We start from the raw sequence: 18,360 nt of genomic DNA, 5'->3' as shown, positions 1-18,360 counted from the left end.
TGTGTGTGTGTGTGTGTGTGTGTGTGTGTGTGTGTGTGTGTGTGTGTGTGTGTGTGTGTGTAGATAGATAGATTTGTAACCCACAGCACTGCCATGTGTACATGACTCAGCTCAGGCTAATGTGGATACTGATCAGGGGTTGTAACCTATGGCCCATGGGCTGGATCTGGCCCATGGTAGCCAAAAGAATTGGTAAGATGTTCCAGCCATGGTGGCAGAGGAGGCCCCCGGGGTTCTAGAGCCTGCCATCTTCAGTTTATTCTCTCCCATGCAGCAGAGGAGGCATCCCCAGGGTTCTAGTGCCTACCTTATTTTATTTCCTTCACATCATCATTTGTTTACCAGGAGATGCAAGCCTCTGGCCTGAGGTAGGGGCTGGGTCATAAACAGCAGCTCTCCATGGGAAAAAGGTTGTCAACCCCTGTATATCAAGGCACTTGCAGGTGGCAAAGAAGGGCTGCTTGCAGGTGGCAAAGAGGGGCTAATGAGAAACTCACATGACCAGAAGAGGGCACAGGCTTGAAATATATAAGCCTAGAGCAGGGGTAGGCAATGTTTTTGGGTGGAGTGCCAAAAACACCTGCAACCTTGACTCATAAGATGTTGGTGTGACATGGAAGATGGTGTGGGAGCCACAAGGTGTCCGATCTTTGTTGTAGCAGCACAGACCTAACCCCTTCCCCACTGTCTGCCCAGAGGCACATGTGCCAAGCCAAGTGCCTTCATGTGCCACAGTACGGTACCCATGCCAGGGGTTGCCTATCCCTGGTCGAGAGCCTGCACCAGTCCGGTAGTCTTGCTCTGATTGCTATGGAGAGAGGAGCTCCTGACAGCAGAGCAGGAGGACTCCTGAACTGACAGTGGCTCTGAATAAGAAACTCTGCAATGCAGGGAACCAGAGAACTATTTGGGACAGAGAAGGACTTTGGGTATGTGGACAGATGCCCCTGTTTTATGTTAAGCCTAGAGAAAGCTTGAGTGCCTGCCAGAGGGCAGGTGTGCATTATTAAGCTGTACTAGCAGTTTAGCCTGCAGCCCTGCAAGGGTAGGCAAGGCATACTTAGAGTGCCAGCAGCCCAACAGGGGCTGAGAGTGGGGTCCAGCCCTGGAAAGGACTGGGAGCGTTCTCAGAGGGTCCAGGGACAAGGAGGGTTGAAAAGGAGTGAGGCCCAAGAAGGTATAAAGACAGGCAGAGCACAGGAGCAAGGGACTGATGGACAGACGGACCAGAGGGTCAATGGGCCTAGGGGCAGGGCAAGGGCCAGATGAGGGTTCATGAGTCTGAGAGGGGTTGTGAGCTGAACTGGGGGGCCTGTGTGCCCAGAGAGAGGGGCTGTGCAGGAGACTGGGGGTCTGTGAGCCCAGAGAGAGGGGCTGAGCAGGAGACTGGGGGGTCTCAGGGCCAAAAGGGGCCAAGTATGTGAATTGAATATCATAGTGATAACATCCATGAGGTTTGGGGTGTAGTGTAGGGGAGGAACAGAGCCACACAATTTCCTCTTAAGGCTATGGGTGCCCTACAGGTGTATAGTCAGGCCGAGAGGGACATATCAGACCTGAGGGCTGGACTGAGACTAGTGGGGAATAGGAGAGACCCAGTGGGGAATTGTTAAGATTAAGGCTCACTCTAAGGCCCGTGGACAGTCTCCCTTAATCAACCTTTAATAACAAGAACAAGGCTTGGCGGGCAAGCAATCTACAGAGAGTGACATTAGAGTCTGAGTTGGCAGGAGCTGCAAGACCACCAGAGAGCATTATGGCTGGCCTGGGACCATGAGCCTATCATGCCCTATTACAGATGTTTTCAGTGCAAAAGCTAGCTAATTCAGGCCTAGCTCAGGTATCTGCATTGTGCCATATATAGCCTGAATTGCTTGCAGGATCAAGATCTTAATTAGTAGCTTCTGCACTATCAGTTATAGCACTTGCCCATACTACTACAAGCTTCATGCTTCACCTGCATAAACCACAACAAACTAGGGTAACACATCAGTAAGTTGCAAAGTTATAAATGTTTCAGCCCCAGTACAGGGAGGAACTTAAACTAGGGGTGTCAAAGACATGGCCCATGGGCCAGATCTGGCCTGGAAACCTCCATTATCTGGCCCCCAGTGCTGTCCCTGGGTCTGGTAGTTGACCCAAATGGGGTTTCATAGATTTTATAGACATTAGGGCTGGAAGGGACCTCAGAAGATCATTGAGGGGTGTGCTGGACAAGCTCTGGCTGCAGGGCCTGGGATGCATGCTGCATGCAGTGCCCATTCTGGCTTGTCTGGGATCTATGCTACATGTGGTGCATGCTTCTGCTGGTCTGGGACTGTACTGCACATGGCATCCACTTTGGGACCAATGCTGCATGTGGTTTTCTGGCGGGTGCCTCAGATGGCACCTGTCCCAGACTGATCAGAATAGGCACTGTGTGCAGCATACATCCGAAACTGGCTGGAATGTGCGCTGCATGAAGCACAGTCCCACACTGCCAGGGGTAGATGCTGTGAGTACTGCAGATCCTGGACTTGCTGAAATGGTTGCCAAGTGTGGTGTGCATCCCCAACTGGAATGGGTGTGGTGTGCAGTGCAGGTCCTAGAGCAGGCGCTGGATCTGGCATGTGGCGGGGTGGGAGGGGGTGCTCCATGGGATGCATGAACTGGCCCCAGTCTGCTTAACTGGTTCACAGGGCAAGATGACTTTAACACCTCTATCTTAAACACAAAACTTAACTAAGTAAACAAGGTTCACATGCTATCCTGACAAAGAACAGACTTAAATATCTTATTTTTAAAATGAATCGAGGCTATAAAGTGCAATACTTGTATTCTCTCTCTCTCTCAGTCTGACCTTAGGAAATATCATGATATTCTCTCTCTCAACTCCAGAAAGGAACTTTCTTTTCAAAAGGAGAATGTGAATGTTCCAATTAAATATTATTATCCAGCTTATAGAGAGATCTGTTACAGATGCTATTTTGTGGGAAGTAACCTAGTTTTCTTCTTTATAAAAAGGCATTTCAAAGACCTTCTCTATGTGACTGAGCAGTAGCTCAGGAAGATGGTGTTGAGAAGTTTAAAACTGGAACATCACTTGGCTAAAACAAGAATTTCACTAACTTAATATAAATGTGTCTAATGCAAGAGGTCTCAAGCATTTTCATAATGCGGGCTACATCTTTCCCATTCATGATTTACCTGGCCACTGAAGCATACATTTGCACTCATTAGAAATAATTTATGGAAATATACAATAAGAAGAGCGTTTAAACCATTTCTAGCTTTTTAAAGTGTAATTCAACTGAAGCAGAAAAAGGAAGAGAATTAACACTTTGTGGCCAGTCAGCACTCCATGGAGTGGCAGCAAGATCATAGGCAGCTCATTAACCATAGCTTAAAGAAACACTGAATTTCTCAGCACCAAGAAGCTCTTAAAAATTAAGCTGGAAGTGAAGTTACCATGGCTCTGGCAGATAATACAAAAAGTGCTAGAGGCCATTTGGGAGATGCTTTCAAAATTTGAGTCTTCATTTCAAAAATACTTTCCCTCCTATTCAGTCCAGAATGAACTGCGAATCCACAAGCAGAATCCCCTGAGCTTATTATATATGCTAAGAAGTAACTTACTCAAGAATTTAAGATACATATTATGACAGTCTTCATCATGTTTACTAAAACTAAACTCTTGAGCTCTGTATCTTTTCAAATACTGGCAGTCAGTATAGCTTATAGGCTGAATCATTCCTTAATTATTCTTCAACTGTAGCTATTGCAACCTATTAATTTCAAGAGTGTGGGCCAGAATTCAATTGTTAAAAATATCAAAACGGACAATGTCTTGTGAGAGATTACTCTATAATTTGATGTTAACGGGCATATAAATTAATGCGCTTTTTCCCTATAAAAACTATTGAGGCAATATTACTTATGTATTTATTTGATTTCTATGCTACACTTCCAACCAAAAGTGCAGGGAGGCTTGCAATCAAATAACAGAATAATTTGTAAAATGAGAATGAAGAAGAGAACAAAACAACTTAAGGCAACTAGAGAATTACAGCTTATCTTTTCAAATTGTTGTCTATAGAGGTCACAGATCAGAAGCTGTGGACTCCTATGCTACCTTGATAGCTATGTTGTATTAAAATAAGTTAATACATATTGAACACTATTTGAACATGTGATGTAGTTGCTGCAGGTCTGTTGTGTAACTGGGAATCCAAAAGGAATCCACAATCAAAAGTAGAAGAAAGGTAAACTAGGAGATGTACTTTATAATATATTATTTCATGCTATGAAAGAGTAGAAATCACTAGCCTCAGAAAGTACAATGGTAAACAAAACTGGGCATGGACTATTCTACTTGTTGAATAATATTTACTTACAGAATTGGCATTTGTTGGGTTTGGCCAAGGTCTACCACCTCCTGGACCCCTGCAAAAAAAATGGCAGATGAGGATTTAATCAAACAAACTTTGGCTTCTGAGCAGCTATGCTACCAAGAAGCTGAATGTCAACTGCTCTGTGGTGTAACTTCAGAACAATCTGTTCACTGTGTAAGCAAAAAGATGCCTTTTTGAAATTGCTGTCTCTTCTGGTAGCATCAAAGCAGTTTTCACTGCAGTAAAGTGTGATTTCAAATGATAAACAGACCATTTAGAGTATTAAACTAATCCAAGATTATCACTGGCCTTTAAACAGGTAATTAGATATTGTAGAAAATTGTCCTTGAAGACTCTTCCTTTCTCATACCCAATTCTACCAGTTTCTAAACTGATTCATCCCAACTCAGTTCCTAAATCATGTATTATGCTATTGACAAAATTGAAGAACTGTTAGGTTCTTCATAAGTGATTATGAAAGAGTTGTTTGCGATAAAAAGAATGCAACAAGAAATATAATTAATAATGCATTTTAATTTTCTGGAAGTATTCACATCTATTCATGTGCCACTTGCTGCTCTACACCACTTAGTTTTGCATTCCTACATGAAGGCAAACCTAACACCTGCTGGGATGTCTCAGTGGTTGTGTACTGAATATTTCCCAATAACTTTTATTACACTGTTGCTAAGATAAAGCAATTAGCTGATCGAAACTCCTTCATTGCATGTAGGGAATCAAATGATGACCCAACACTGCTTAGTCTTCAGTGTTTTTCTCAGTATTATTCACACAGCAATGATAAGCATTCATGACATTGATAAAGAGTCTCTCAAAACTTTCCTAGTGGAATGTGTTGTTCTTAAAATATTTAAAATATTTCCAAAACAATACTGAAAACTATGTAAAATGTTCCTTATACATTGCTGTTTGTGAAATACAATGATGCATATCAGCGCAAAGCTAGGGAAAAATATGTACTACTCTAGGGAAGAGGCATAGCTAGAACTGAGTGATTTGTTTAAATCAGTGAATAAATAGTAACCCCCCACCCCACCCGGCACATTAAAACAAGTGTTTTAAAAAGAGTTAAAAAACATGAAACAAAACAAAATCCTTCACCTTGAAATGATTTTTTTGGGTTGTTTTGATCCTTATGAAATGTCATTTCAAGTCAATCTGTGTCTTTTAAAATTATTTTTTACATTTTTTCGTTCTTGTACTGACATGAAACATCATTACTTTGTATGTGGCCATCTATGCAACATGCTTTTTGGAGGATATCTGGATAAAGGACTTGGACAGTGACTGTAGGCAGTCTTGTGTAGTTGTGTGTATGAGGAAAAAAAGCATTCATAGCTTCTCATGCAAGGAATTGCCTGACACAAGCAGCTCTTGCAGGCTCAAGACAAATATTTAACAAGCCTTCCCTGGCTAGTAATTACAAGGTGAGATGTTCAGCTTCTTGCTATTTTCTGCCATGCATGATACTTAGATTTCTAGGTCCCTGTCATCTAAGAAAACTCATCATGATACTGTAGCTCTTTCCTCATCCAAAACACTGATGTGATGTAGAATGTAAACACAATATTGCACAGCACGTAGTACTTGGATTAATGTAAATGCTTAAAAAAACTAAGGAGATGTTCACACTGCAGTATAGTGCAGCGATATTCCAGTTAGCTTTGAATAGCTGGCTCCAAGTGTTGGAAGCAGTCTAGTTAGGACAGCAAGGAGTTCAGCAGACCATAAGCAGCAGGATAAACTAGCCTGCACTATACTTTGTGCAGCAATGGCCAGACTGCATCTGATACCTGATAGCTCATTTCAAGCTCACTTGACTTGCATCTAACAAACTGCTGAAATTTGTAAATTAAGTACAGGACATGGAGGAAACTTCAAGGCAGAGAAAAACAAAAAAAGCTCCATGGTATTGCTGAAGAGCTGTAGGATTACATGGATTTAAATGTTGTTAGCTTTCTTAAGAAAAATAAGAAGTTTCCTGCTTCTTGTGTGGCTGCCTTAAAAAGATGATTATTTAGTTGTGTAACTGCCTTGACACAAGGTAAACTGCATTACTTATTACTGAGATATAGAAATTTTAATGTTTCAACCATGATCTTTTTCATTTTCTGCTTACTAGCAGCTAAGAACCAAAAAAGTTGTCTTCTGTGCCAGTACCACATTATCCTGTCTTTCCTAAATAAATTCTTTCTAACGTGTATAGAAATCTTCAGAATATATTTTTTAACTTTCACTACTTTTCTCTTACTAAATCATCTCTATTTCTTAAATAAAAAGTCTGGATTTCTTTTTCTGTGATGGAGTCTCTTAGTTTCATAGTTGGTAGGGTCAGAAGGGACCTGAGCAGATCATCAAGTCTGACCCCTTGCCATGGCAGGAAAGACTGAAGGGGTCAAATGACCACTACCTAGCCTCTTTTTGAAGACCCCCAGGGTAGGAGCGAGCACCACTTCCCTTGGAAGTTGGTTCCAGCTCTTAGTCGCCCTGACGGTGAAGTAGCGCCTCCTGATGTCTATCTAGCCTAAACCTACTCTCAGTCAACTTATGACCGTTATTCCTAGTAACCCTTGGTAGTGCTCGGGGGAACAGGGTCTCTCCCATTCCCCACTGGTTCCCCTTGGTAAGTCTGTAGACGGCGACCAGATCCCCTCTCAGCCTTCTCTTGTGGAGGCTGAACAGGTTCAGGTCCCGTAGCCTCTCCTCGCAGGGCCTGCCCTGCTGCCCTCTGATCATGTAAGTGGCCTTCCTCTGGACCCTTTCAATGCTGTCCACATCCCTCCTGAAGTGCAGTGCCCAGAACTGGACACAGTACTCCAACTGTGGCCTGACCAGTGTCACACAGAGGGGGAGGATCACCTCCTTGGACCTGCCTAAGATGCATCTGTGGATGCATGACAAGGTGCGGTTGGCCTTCCTGACTGCATCCCCACACTGCCGGCCCATGTTCATCTTGGCATCAATGATGACTCCAAGATCCTTTTCTGCCTCTGCACTGACGAGAAGGGAGTTCCCCAGCCTGTAGGTATGCTGCTGGTTCTTCCTCCCTAGGTGCAATAGGTTGCAGTTGTCAGTATTGAAACCCATCTTATTCTCATCCACCCACCCCTGTAACCTGCCCAGATCTAGTTGTAGCCTGTCCCTCCCTCCTAGCGTGCCCACTTCTCCCCACATCTTAGTATTATCCTTGAATTTGAACAAGGTGCTTTTCAACCCCTCGTTCAAGTCGCTGATGAAGATGTTGAACAGTACAGGTTTGAGGACTGAGCCCTGGGGAACCCCACTGCCCACATCCCTCCAAGTCGAAAATGACCTATCCACCACCACTCTCTGGGTGCGGCCCTCCAGCCAATTTGCAACCCATGTGACTGTGTAGGCATTGACGCCACAGTCGCCTAATTTTTTGATGAGAATGGGGTGAGAGACAGTGTCGAAGGCCTTCCTGAAGTCCAGAAAGACTATGTCCACTGCGACACCTGTGTCCAAGGCTTTTGTCACCGTGTCGTAGAAGGCAACCAGGTTGGTCTGACAGGACCTGCCTCTAATGAACCCGTGTTGGTTGCGCCTACTCATAATCTCCCCTGCTGTTCCCTCACATATGGGCTCCTGGATAATTTTCTCAAAGAGCTTTCCCAGGACCGAGGTAAGACTAACGGGTCTAGAGTTTCCTGGGTCCTCCTTCCTTCCTTTTTTGAAAGTGGGGACCACACTGTCCCTTTTCCAATGCTCTGGCACCACACCAGAGCACCACGAGTGCTTGTAAAGCTGTGCCAGGGGTCCCGTAATGACCTCTGCCAATTCCCTCAGCACCCTAGGGTGGAGATCATCTGGACCTGCTGATCTGAACACATCCAGTCCCACCAGAAGTTCCCTGACTAGGTCCTCTCTGACCCTAGGCCTGGCGGTGCTTCTCCTGAGTCCGTCTGGAATCCCAGTGGGGTGGATGTCCCTGTCTCTGCTCAGAAAAATGGAGGCAAAGAATTTGTTAAAGAGGTCAGCTTTATTGTCTGGTGCGAACACCAGATTTCCAAGCATGTCTTGCAGGGGCCCCACACTACCCAGTGCCCTCTTCCCTGAGGACTATTTTTGGAATGTATTATTTGTGCTGTATCCATGCTTGATTTCAAGCACTTAGCTATTTTCTTTATATTATTTTATTTTAAAGAAGGGATGTTACATTGAATATATCTCAGGTGGCTCCAAGAACAATATAATATATTTGCAATAGCATAACACCAACTCTAGATTGTATTTGATATTCTTTGCTTCAAGAATTCAAGACCTGCCTGAAGATGAGAAGACCTTAAACAAGGACAGTGTAGATTTTCCATCACCTGAAATCTTAAAATCATGACTGGATGTCTCTAAAAGATACATTCTGGCTTAATGTTTTTCAACCTTTTTAGGTTTGCAACCTTTCATTTGAAATAAAAAACATAACTGACCCACTTAAAAGTACTATAAAAGAGTAAAAATGCAGTTATGCTAAGATAACAGGTCTACATAATTTACATATGTTTCTTTGTAAACCTCTTGAAAACTCAACCCTGAGACATAAGAAGTAGTAGGAAGCCATGGAAGAAGACTTGCTTTGTTTTAAATTGTAATAACATTTTCATTGTCTTGCATCTCTGACTGTAGGGAAGTCACAGTCCATTGTTGTAATAAACTGCTCTAACTCAAGTGGAAATAGGGCTTTAATAAGAAAAATTCTTGTACCTCTGTTATACAGAAAATGATTATAATAGTCTCTTCTGGCTTAAAGTCTTTGAATTTATGCAGGTGTAAGTCTAAGTAATCAATGTGTGGGACACATTAGGTCTTTCCTAGCTTGTCAGCCATAATATCATCTTGAAGAAAGTATAGGACCCATCAAAAACACCAAAGATTCCAAGTTTGTGCCTTTACTATGTTGAATCCTTAGCTTTAACTTATTCTATCCCAGAAAAAAAAAGTGAAATTGTTTGATATATGAAGTTACTCTGCAGGCTTAGAAAATATGACTTGTCTACAGGGATCAAGAATAAACTTGGTGAACAAAAACTAGAGGCAGTATAAACTGGTGTAATCATTTTACACAGCCTTATATCAACTGATAATCTAGTCCAAGAAGCCTTTTTATGCCAAACAGTATGCCAAAGTATCTCAGACCTGGTTGTCCACTCCATTATACAGGTTTTATCTGGTTATAGTGAAGTCACAATAGTGTCTCAACACAAAATAAAGAAAGTTGTAACAGTGCAGAATTAGGACATGTCTTTTTTAATATTCACCCATTTTCTAAATTTAAAAACAATGGCTTCCTTCTATCCAAACTATGCACTTCCTTACTTTTGCATATGTCAATCACACCTACGCTGTTTTTAACAATGTTCTTGTGTGAGAGAATTCATGGCAAACAGATTTACTGTTCAGTCAGTGAAATAAATATACAATCTTGACTACTGTCAAGATTCTTAATAAATATACAAAAGAATACAGAGAGCTCGTACCAACAAAATAGCCTAATATTTTGATCTTGACCTGTAAAAAAATCCAACATTTGACCACACTTGGATGGAGAAAAGAAGAGACTGTAACAGTTGCTTTGCAGAAGAGTGAGAACATAGTAGTGTTTCCTTGTTTTAACACAACTGTTAATATGACTCAATTAATGCACATTCTCTTTCATCCTACATATGTGTAACAGTTATTATCTTTTCATTAAAAAGGAAATGGTTATTTTTGTAAAGGTTTAAGTAGATTATTATTTTGCTTACATGTTCATTCCAGGCATCCCAGGGCCACCTAAAGCATTCAGTGGGGGTCTCATTGCACCTCCATAGTTCTGCAATGATAACCAAGGGTCAGACTACCACAAAACAAAAAAACAAAACCAAAGAGGAAGGGGGAAAGAAAGGACAGTGGGTTAATGACTTCCCTACACAACTGTTCATTGGATAGGCCAGTGCAATTCATTCTTTCAGGAGCTCCCATTCTTGATTAAAAATACATATATTTCCAATGTAAAATATGTATACCTAATACACTCCTTATTTAAAGAGTTCTTAAAATACAAGTACTAGCCATACTTGAAATGCCAATTTTTCCATGAAGATATGGAAGTAAACGTCAAAGGTCAATAAGAAACAAATTCAATAATCTGCTCAACATTCATACCAAGACAGCTCAACCCAAGACAGAAAAAGTGATTTTTCTGGCGTGTCCACAGTATGGAATTCAGGAAACTTTTACAGGAAAATGTTACAATATATTATTTCATTTCTATAATACACAAAATAACTACTAAATTTCTTTTGTAACCAATTCGAGACAACAAACATGAATGTTATTTAGCTAGTAGGATGATGAATGTCATAGAAAATATCTATAAAAGTTATCCAAAACCGTATCATATAAAACCAAAAACTGTGCTCAAGTAAAATTTAGATTAGGACACAAGAAGGCAAAAGGCTAGAACTGTATTATTTACTTGAAAGACTAAAATAGTTCCTTCTTTACACTTAAAATGTATGTAAATAGAGCAACCTGGCTCACCTCACATTCATTATTCACGCTATCATCTGTGCTAGTTCTGCTTTTTTCTGATCTATTCAGGGAAATGTGGAATAAAGTATTCCTAACGAGAGTGTGTTCCAAGGAGGTGGGACAGGCAATTACTTACCAAAGAGATTTAGACAATTTCAAAGTCACGATTGTTGTCTGTCTTGCAGTTATGTCACCATAAGAGGCACTAGTATAACTGGATTACCCAACTTTAGAGTTCTGTATATTATTCAATTCCAGAAATCCTTGTTCTAGGATATCTGAGCATCAGAATCATTTAAACCTGGGAGTAACTGAGTAACTGCTGGCTTACCTGGTTAGTTAGAAATATGGACATGCCCCAAGGGTTTTGCCAATTTACCTACTCTGATAGAGGTAAACCATCAAAACTCTCCAAGTGTAGACAAGACCTAAGGCAACTTCACACTGTGACAATGTAAGTTAACTTCTAACATGCCCACCAAGGCATACAGTCAGTTTTCCCTTCAGGTTCTTAAAACTGATTGCTCACAAGACAAATGAGAAGATGAAATATGAGCATGAATCTGTAGAAAAGACTAATCTGCAAAACTCAAGTAAGTTATAGGTGAATTCTCTATTTCCCCTCCAATTTTTCTCCTATCCAAAGCCCTGATGATTAAATGGTGGAAAGAAGAATCCAACAAGGAATTAATAATGGGGTTTTAAAGAAAATAAAAACTCCTGAGAGAGAAAATCACGCCTGTGGAAACTGATATCAGACTTGCCTGCCATGTGCAGTTACTAATGCTTGCATATAGTGTCTGCTTAACTTCATGTGGCATCCCTTCAAAGCTTAACTTTCCACCCTCAAAAAGGTAAGTTGTAGAAAGACTTAAGTGCTGCCGAAAAACCAGCATATGAATTTAAATACATTTTTTGTTGGTTATACATACAGAATCGGTTTCTTCCAGAAAGTCTGAAAACTGGAAAGGCAATCCTGAAAAGGTTTAAAAGGAAGAGCTACCCAGTAATTCAAAACTAAACTCAGATCCCATAGGATAAAACAAGTTAGTAGGGTGACTACCTGAAAGAAGGAATCACAGTATACAAAGGTGAAGGTACCCCAAATATCTCTTTAGCATATGAGATGAGGTCAAAATAGGTATAACATGCATCTAAACAAACAAATATACAAAAAGAAAGAGAAAAAACACCAAAGTTCTCCAACTTTGGGTTTTTTTCTCTTTCTTTTCGTATATTTGTATACTTGAGTTAGACAGGAAAAGCTAAATAATATGTAATGGGCAATCCATTGGACTATTTTGGTATGTATCAGACTAACACTGACTTCCACTTTAGTCATTCTTGTAAGCAGAAGATTTATAATTTTTTACTTAGTTTTTACTTTAATAAAGAGAAAGAACCTGCATATAACTATAACAGCAGAAGGGAGGGTAATACAGATGTGCAGCCTGGCTGCACTTCTTCCAAAAGAGATCTAGAGAAAGTCTGACAATTTGTATATAAAGATTAGTAATGGTGTAAAATTAAAATATTTCTGGGATACAAAAAATAATTAGAGTGGGGAATTTGTGGACCTAAAATTAAAATTTAATTGATTTTAATTAAAATTAAAATACTTCAGAAAAAATAATTTGCTTTGTTTTGTCTTTGCTACGCAGATTATAAATACTTTTGCTGTACTGTGGGGTTACATTTCCCTCCAAAAATATGATCAATTAGGCTGGGATTTTCAAAGGAGCCAAAGAGAGGTCGCTGCTTGATCTTTAGGCTCCTTTTCAGATCCTAGCCTTAGATGGTAATATCCACTAAAAGCAGAATAAACTTAACTTTCCTGAAACTTTGAGAGTTATACAAGCACAAAACAGGTAAGACTTTATATTTCAGTTACAGCTGCATAATTTAAGATAAATTAAATAGATCTTTGAAAATAAATTTCCTTACAGCTTCAGACTTTGTCAGTTTTCAAACCAGAATGAATTTTTATGGCAGAGAGAAAATCCTTTCAAGAATGGGATTAAAAGGAAAATTGTTGACATATTTAAATTTTAATTCAATACTAGCTATATATGTAATATATAAAGAGACACACACACACACACACACACACACACACACACACACACACACGGTACCTGTGGTCCTAAGGGAACCATTCCTCTTGGAGGGGTCATTCTCTGCATTGGCCCAGCCATGTTTGGATGTCCTGAAAAAAGAAGTATTTCTAACAACTGTGGAGTATTTAGATACTTTCTTAATGATCACTAACACATTGCTACCTCATAGCTGTGAAAGCTGTTATATAACTGCAGTACAATTTATAAGAGGTACAAGTCTTACATCACAGAGTTTTTTTTCTAAAAAAACAGAAGGGTGATATTCTATACATACATTTAACACCTAGCATACAGGCACTTCACCTTGTTGCCGTGTTGGGTCCATCCCACTAGGCAATAATGGCTGACTTCCTGGGACACCACCAAGTGCCTATAGATGTAAAAAGCATATTAAGAGGGGATATAACTCATGTTTTAAACACTATTTTGCTTTTTAACATTTTTTTCCTATTACTCAATGAACAGGAAGTCTTTAATCCTGCTATAGACATAGAGCCATATCATGCAATTAGATTACACAGACAGACCCCTCCCTGTACATGGATGTCTAGGTGGATCCATGATTTTAAAAGGTGTGTGTGCCTGGGGGAGGGATGGGGGTTTGCAGAAACAGCAACCAGCACTACAAAGGTGGCTGCATTCCCTACTCCCAGTCTCCCCTCTCACCCCACTGGGATGCAGCAGCCAGGTACTTCTTTTTAGACCTCAATCAGGTAAGAATCAGCTTCTCCCCCCACCCATGCTCTTGGCATCCCATCCTTTCCCTTTCATGTTTAGCCGTAGCTCCCTTACCCTTCCATTCCCCCTCTTGCCCTCTCTGGCTGTGGTTGTGTAGGGAGCTGGGCTCAGCCAGGGGCAGCAGCAGTAGCAACCTGGTTCCGCCTTCCTGTGTCTGCTCCCGGGCTGGTAGGGAACACCCAGGGGGAGGGGACCTGACAGGGATGAGGAGCCTGGCCACCATTGCTGCTGTCCCCAGCTGAACTCAGCCCCCCATGCAGCCTAGCTGGAATGGGGGGAGGGGAAGGAGCAGTAGAGCTGTTCTTGCTCCACTCCAACTAGGCTGCCCAGTGAGCTGGGCTCAGCTGGGGACAGCAGGAGTAGTGGCGGCCAGGTTCCATCCTGTGCTCGGTCTCCCTGAGTGTGCAAGGTGCTATACCTCAGGAAGAAAAATCAAAAAGACAAATACAAAATATGTGACACCTGGCTGGATGGCAGCCTTATGGAGAAGAATCTGGGAATCTTGGTAGATCACGGACTCAACATGAGTCTGCAGTGTGATGCAGGTGCACAAAAGGCAAATGAGGTTTTGGGATGCAATAATTGAAGCATTAGGTGGCAAGATGCAGGAGATCATAGTGCCTCTTTACTTGCCACTGGCTAAGCCTCATTTAGCATATTGTGTACAGTTTTGGTCTCCACATTTTACAAAGGATGTGGAGAAGTTAGAGAGGGTCCAGAGGTAAGCAATACAGATAACAAAGGGCTTGGAAGCACATCATATGAGGAGAGGCTGAAGGAGCTAGGTAAGTTCAGCTTGTGGAAAAGATGCTTAAGAGGGGACATAGTAGAGACTGACAGCAGTCTTCAAATACTTGAAGGGCTGCAATGGAGAAGAGAAAAAATACTTCTCCCTCTTGCTGTATGGAGTAGGACACAGAAGTTCGCTTGAAATTGCAGCAAAGTAGGCTTAGCATGGATATCAGGAGTCTTTTACTCCTGATTTCCTGTAACAGAATATCACTGTTCTTCACTGTTTGAACAATGAGGCAGTGGGAAAGACGGCCAACAAAGGTTGTGAACTTTCCATTGCTGGAGGTGTTCAGTGTTCAAGAACAGATTGGGTAGCCACTAGTTGGGGACGATCTGGGCATATCTATGCCTATATATTCTACTATGGGAATTTCCCATGCTTCTAGGCTTTTTCTCATGGGGCTGGGAGGAAATTCCAATCTCCCCCTCACTGCCTTTGCTGCTACACGTCAGGGTTTTTTTAAGCCTTTCTCAGAGGCATTGAGTGTTGGCTGCAGCTAAGGTTGGGGATTGATGGGTATGTGCCAGTGCTTCTGCTGGGACTTAAACCTGGAGGCTCCTGGCTAGACAGTCTTGCTTCTCCACTCAGGATCAGACCAACTTCCATATTTGGAATTCAGGAAGGAATTTTATGCCATGGTCAGATTGGTATGGACTGTGGGGGGGTTTGTCTTCCTCTGTATCAAGAAATGTGGCCCTCTACCTGGGCTGTCTTAAGCATGTATTAACAACCTTTTACAGAAGAAGGACATTGGCTGCCATGCGCCCCCTGCTTTACCTGTAGCAAATGAGAGTGTTATATCTTGTATTGTGTCAGGGTTGACTGTAGTTTTAGTAAGAGATTAGATTATGGATTTGTATAGCATGGTCTGGATAGGGATGATCCTGCCTTAGGTAGATGGCTGGATTAGTTGACCTATGGAGGTCTAGCCTTACTTTTCTGTGTTTTTTTGATTCCCTCCCAGTGTGGGAGCTGGCACAGGAAGGGGGAACCTACCTGCCACCACTGTTGTTCCTAGCCAAGCTCAGCTCCCCAAACAGCTGCTCTGTGCAACCCTGGATGGACAGGGAGCAGTACTGCCTGGGATAGTGGCAGTGCCAGGTAGGTCTCCCTTTCCTTTGCCCAGAGGGAGCACATCTACATGAGAGGTTTACTGCGCAGTAGACTATTAGCTGTGCAGTAAACATCTCTGTGTTTACACATGGTCTCCTATTAGGCTGGAGAAAACTAAAACCCCACAGCAGTGCACATATAGGACACTGCCCCAGCTGGCTGGGGCACAAAGGAGCTTCAGTGCGGGGACTGCCTGCCAGTTAGCCCTGCACTGAAGCACTCTTGTGCCCTAACCAGCCCCTCTGCCACATATTGAGCTGGGGGGAAGCAGCCCTGGGCTGGCAGCTGGATCCATGGAGCCCTCTGCCTCTGGAATTTACTGCTCTTGAGTTTATTGTTTCATATCAATTGCATGTGTAGATGTGTCCATGCATAAGTAAAGGGGATGAGGAGAGATTGGAAGTAGAGGGGAAGTGCCATTGAGCATAGAGGGGAGGTGCTGACAGTATGGAGAGTGAGGGGGGATTCTTACTTAACTGAGAACTTAAAGTCCCTGTCTGCTGTTCCCCTGGTATGGTCTGCCTGCTCTGATGTTTTGCGGTGCGGGCTGGGAACAGGGGTGCAACCACTCCTGAAGCACTGGTTGCTACTCCCCCACCCCCTTTGGATGGGCACGTTCTAAGTTCAAAACCTATATTTTAACATAATTCACTTTTTTTCTCCATTGGCTTTTGAGCATGGTATGTTATCTATTTCTTGATTCAAGGACTAGTTTTTTCTCTGTTCCTCCATGTTTCAGTTTGACATCCTTCTTTACTTGGCTAGAAGGGTGGCTTTGTGATCTTCTCTAAGGATAAGCCATAACTCAGCCAGTGGCACAGTATTCAAAATGCAGGCTCAGATGAAGGGGATATTTTAGCATCTATCTTCCCTTACCATTCACAGGCATTAATTCAAAGATAAGCTCATTATCCATCTACACAGGAAACAAGGGTTTCTAAGCTTAGTCCCAAATCTTGCCCTTAAACATGAAGATATAATGCGTTGTTACTTCACCACTGGCCTGAATTTAGCATATTATTTTTAAATCTCCAAGTTATTATCTGTCCTTTGAGTTTGTTTTAAGATAATAAGGTTTAACATTTATTTCTCTAGCTTTTTACAATAATACCTGCAGTACAGTTATCCTTCAACAAGCTTAACTGTAACTGGAATTTTGTGGCTTGATGTTCTTTCAAAAGCTCAAAAATCATTTAGTCATAATAAAAATGTTATCTGGGTTAAGTTTGGTATGATGAAATGGATTGGTTCAGGTAACACTTGCATTGTTTAATAAAAGAACTAATCCTTTTAGGTTGACTGGAAAGTAATGTCATAGGATAGGAATGTTTATTACTCAGCATGATGTGTCAATACGTTTATATATGCATGCAGGTAGTCTAAAGGAGAGGTTTAATTGTCCAAGAGTCAGGAAACTCAGAATTAAGCTTTTCTCTTTTCCCTTTTGACTAAACATTTTGACTACAGGATATTTCATTATATAATTCATGGAACAGAGAATTTGCTCTTGCACTGTTTCAGTCAACGAGAACATTGTTATTTACTTTAGTGGATATGTAGAAAAAAGTTATACTGATATGTAGAAAAAAGTGATATCCTGCACACAGAAACACAAAATGAATCACAGAAATTTCAAATTCTAGTGAAACTGGATCTAGTCATCCCTGCCAGAGATGATAGGTAGCAAATATGGAATCAGGAGGAAAGTCCCAATGCATGTTATCCAGTCTGAAGAGTTGATTCGTGAACTATCTGGAATGTGTATGAGTTTATAAAGGAGTGCAGCTCCTCTCCAGTATATCTTATTATATTACTGTTGAAAAATACGTTGCATTTCCCTGTATAAGTAAGTAAATATAATACCCTAATACAATGCATGTGCTCAGGGGGCAGAGTTATAACTACTGTGGGAATTTTAACTCTGATTTTACTGACTTTTGTATAATGAAAATTTCAACCTTAAAGTTGTATTACAATAGTTTATTACTTCCATGCACTGTCAATATATACAGTAACTTACTGAAGGAGAAAGGGAAGCAGTGTTGCCAAAAGCAGTAAATTATGAAAGCAGCATAACATAAATGAATGGCAAGGACAGTAATTCACTGCTATTATGTTATTGCTTGAAACTGAAAATAATGTAAAATGTGCAGACAAAAATAGCTTCCAAAACTAAAACTACAGGTTGGCAATAGTTTTTATAGCATTCACAGCATACAGCTTTTATCTGCCAGTATTTACACATTTAAAAATGCAAAAAGTAAAAAAAGACTAAGTGAAAGTCAGATGTTGGCATATTATTGAATAATGTATTACTGAAAGGTACCACAAGCAGAAACATATTTTGTGCTCAATTACAGGATACTTAAAACAAATGTTTAACTAAAGCAGCAATAACAACTTTTATAGTACACTGTCCCTTCCATGCAAGATTGTGAGAGTGCTTAATAGGGCTGTGCGAAGCTTCAGTCCCTGATTCGATTCAGCAGAGATTTGGCCCAATTTGGTGGCTGAATCTCTGAACCTGAATCGAATCAGATCCTTTAATCTCTCCAAATTGAATTGGAACCCCTGAGTCAATCTGGAGAGATTTGGAAAGATTTGGACATAGACATAGCTTTAAATGTTTTTTCTATATTCCTCTAGGTACCAGGAGGCTCATGAATGCTGAGTTGCTGGG

The 18,360-nt window shown here is 41.3% G+C and overlaps 1 protein-coding gene across 2 annotated transcripts in view; it reads right to left on the bottom strand.

Annotated features, from left to right (window-relative positions):
- The window catches only part of SSBP2 (single stranded DNA binding protein 2), a 355,671-nt gene that overhangs the window by 35,290 nt on the left and 302,021 nt on the right, over positions 1-18,360 (bottom strand). For both annotated transcript variants that reach the window (XM_019516935.1, XM_019516936.1), the window contains 4 exons: positions 13,340-13,406; positions 13,055-13,125; positions 10,151-10,218; positions 4,374-4,422 (listed from right to left, as the gene is read on the bottom strand). In XM_019516935.1, coding sequence (XP_019372480.1) covers positions 4,374-4,422; positions 10,151-10,218; positions 13,055-13,125; positions 13,340-13,406 — 255 coding nt within the window. The remainder of the gene's footprint in view (positions 1-4,373; positions 4,423-10,150; positions 10,219-13,054; positions 13,126-13,339; positions 13,407-18,360) is intronic.

The sequence above is a fragment of the Gavialis gangeticus genome, unplaced genomic scaffold, assembly GCF_001723915.1.
Source record: "Gavialis gangeticus isolate Ggan-Ray unplaced genomic scaffold, GavGan_comp1, whole genome shotgun sequence".
Taxonomy (NCBI): Eukaryota; Metazoa; Chordata; order Crocodylia; family Gavialidae; genus Gavialis; species Gavialis gangeticus.
The sequence above is the reverse complement of the archived record's forward strand: the minus strand, read 5'-3'. Positions and strand labels throughout refer to the sequence as shown.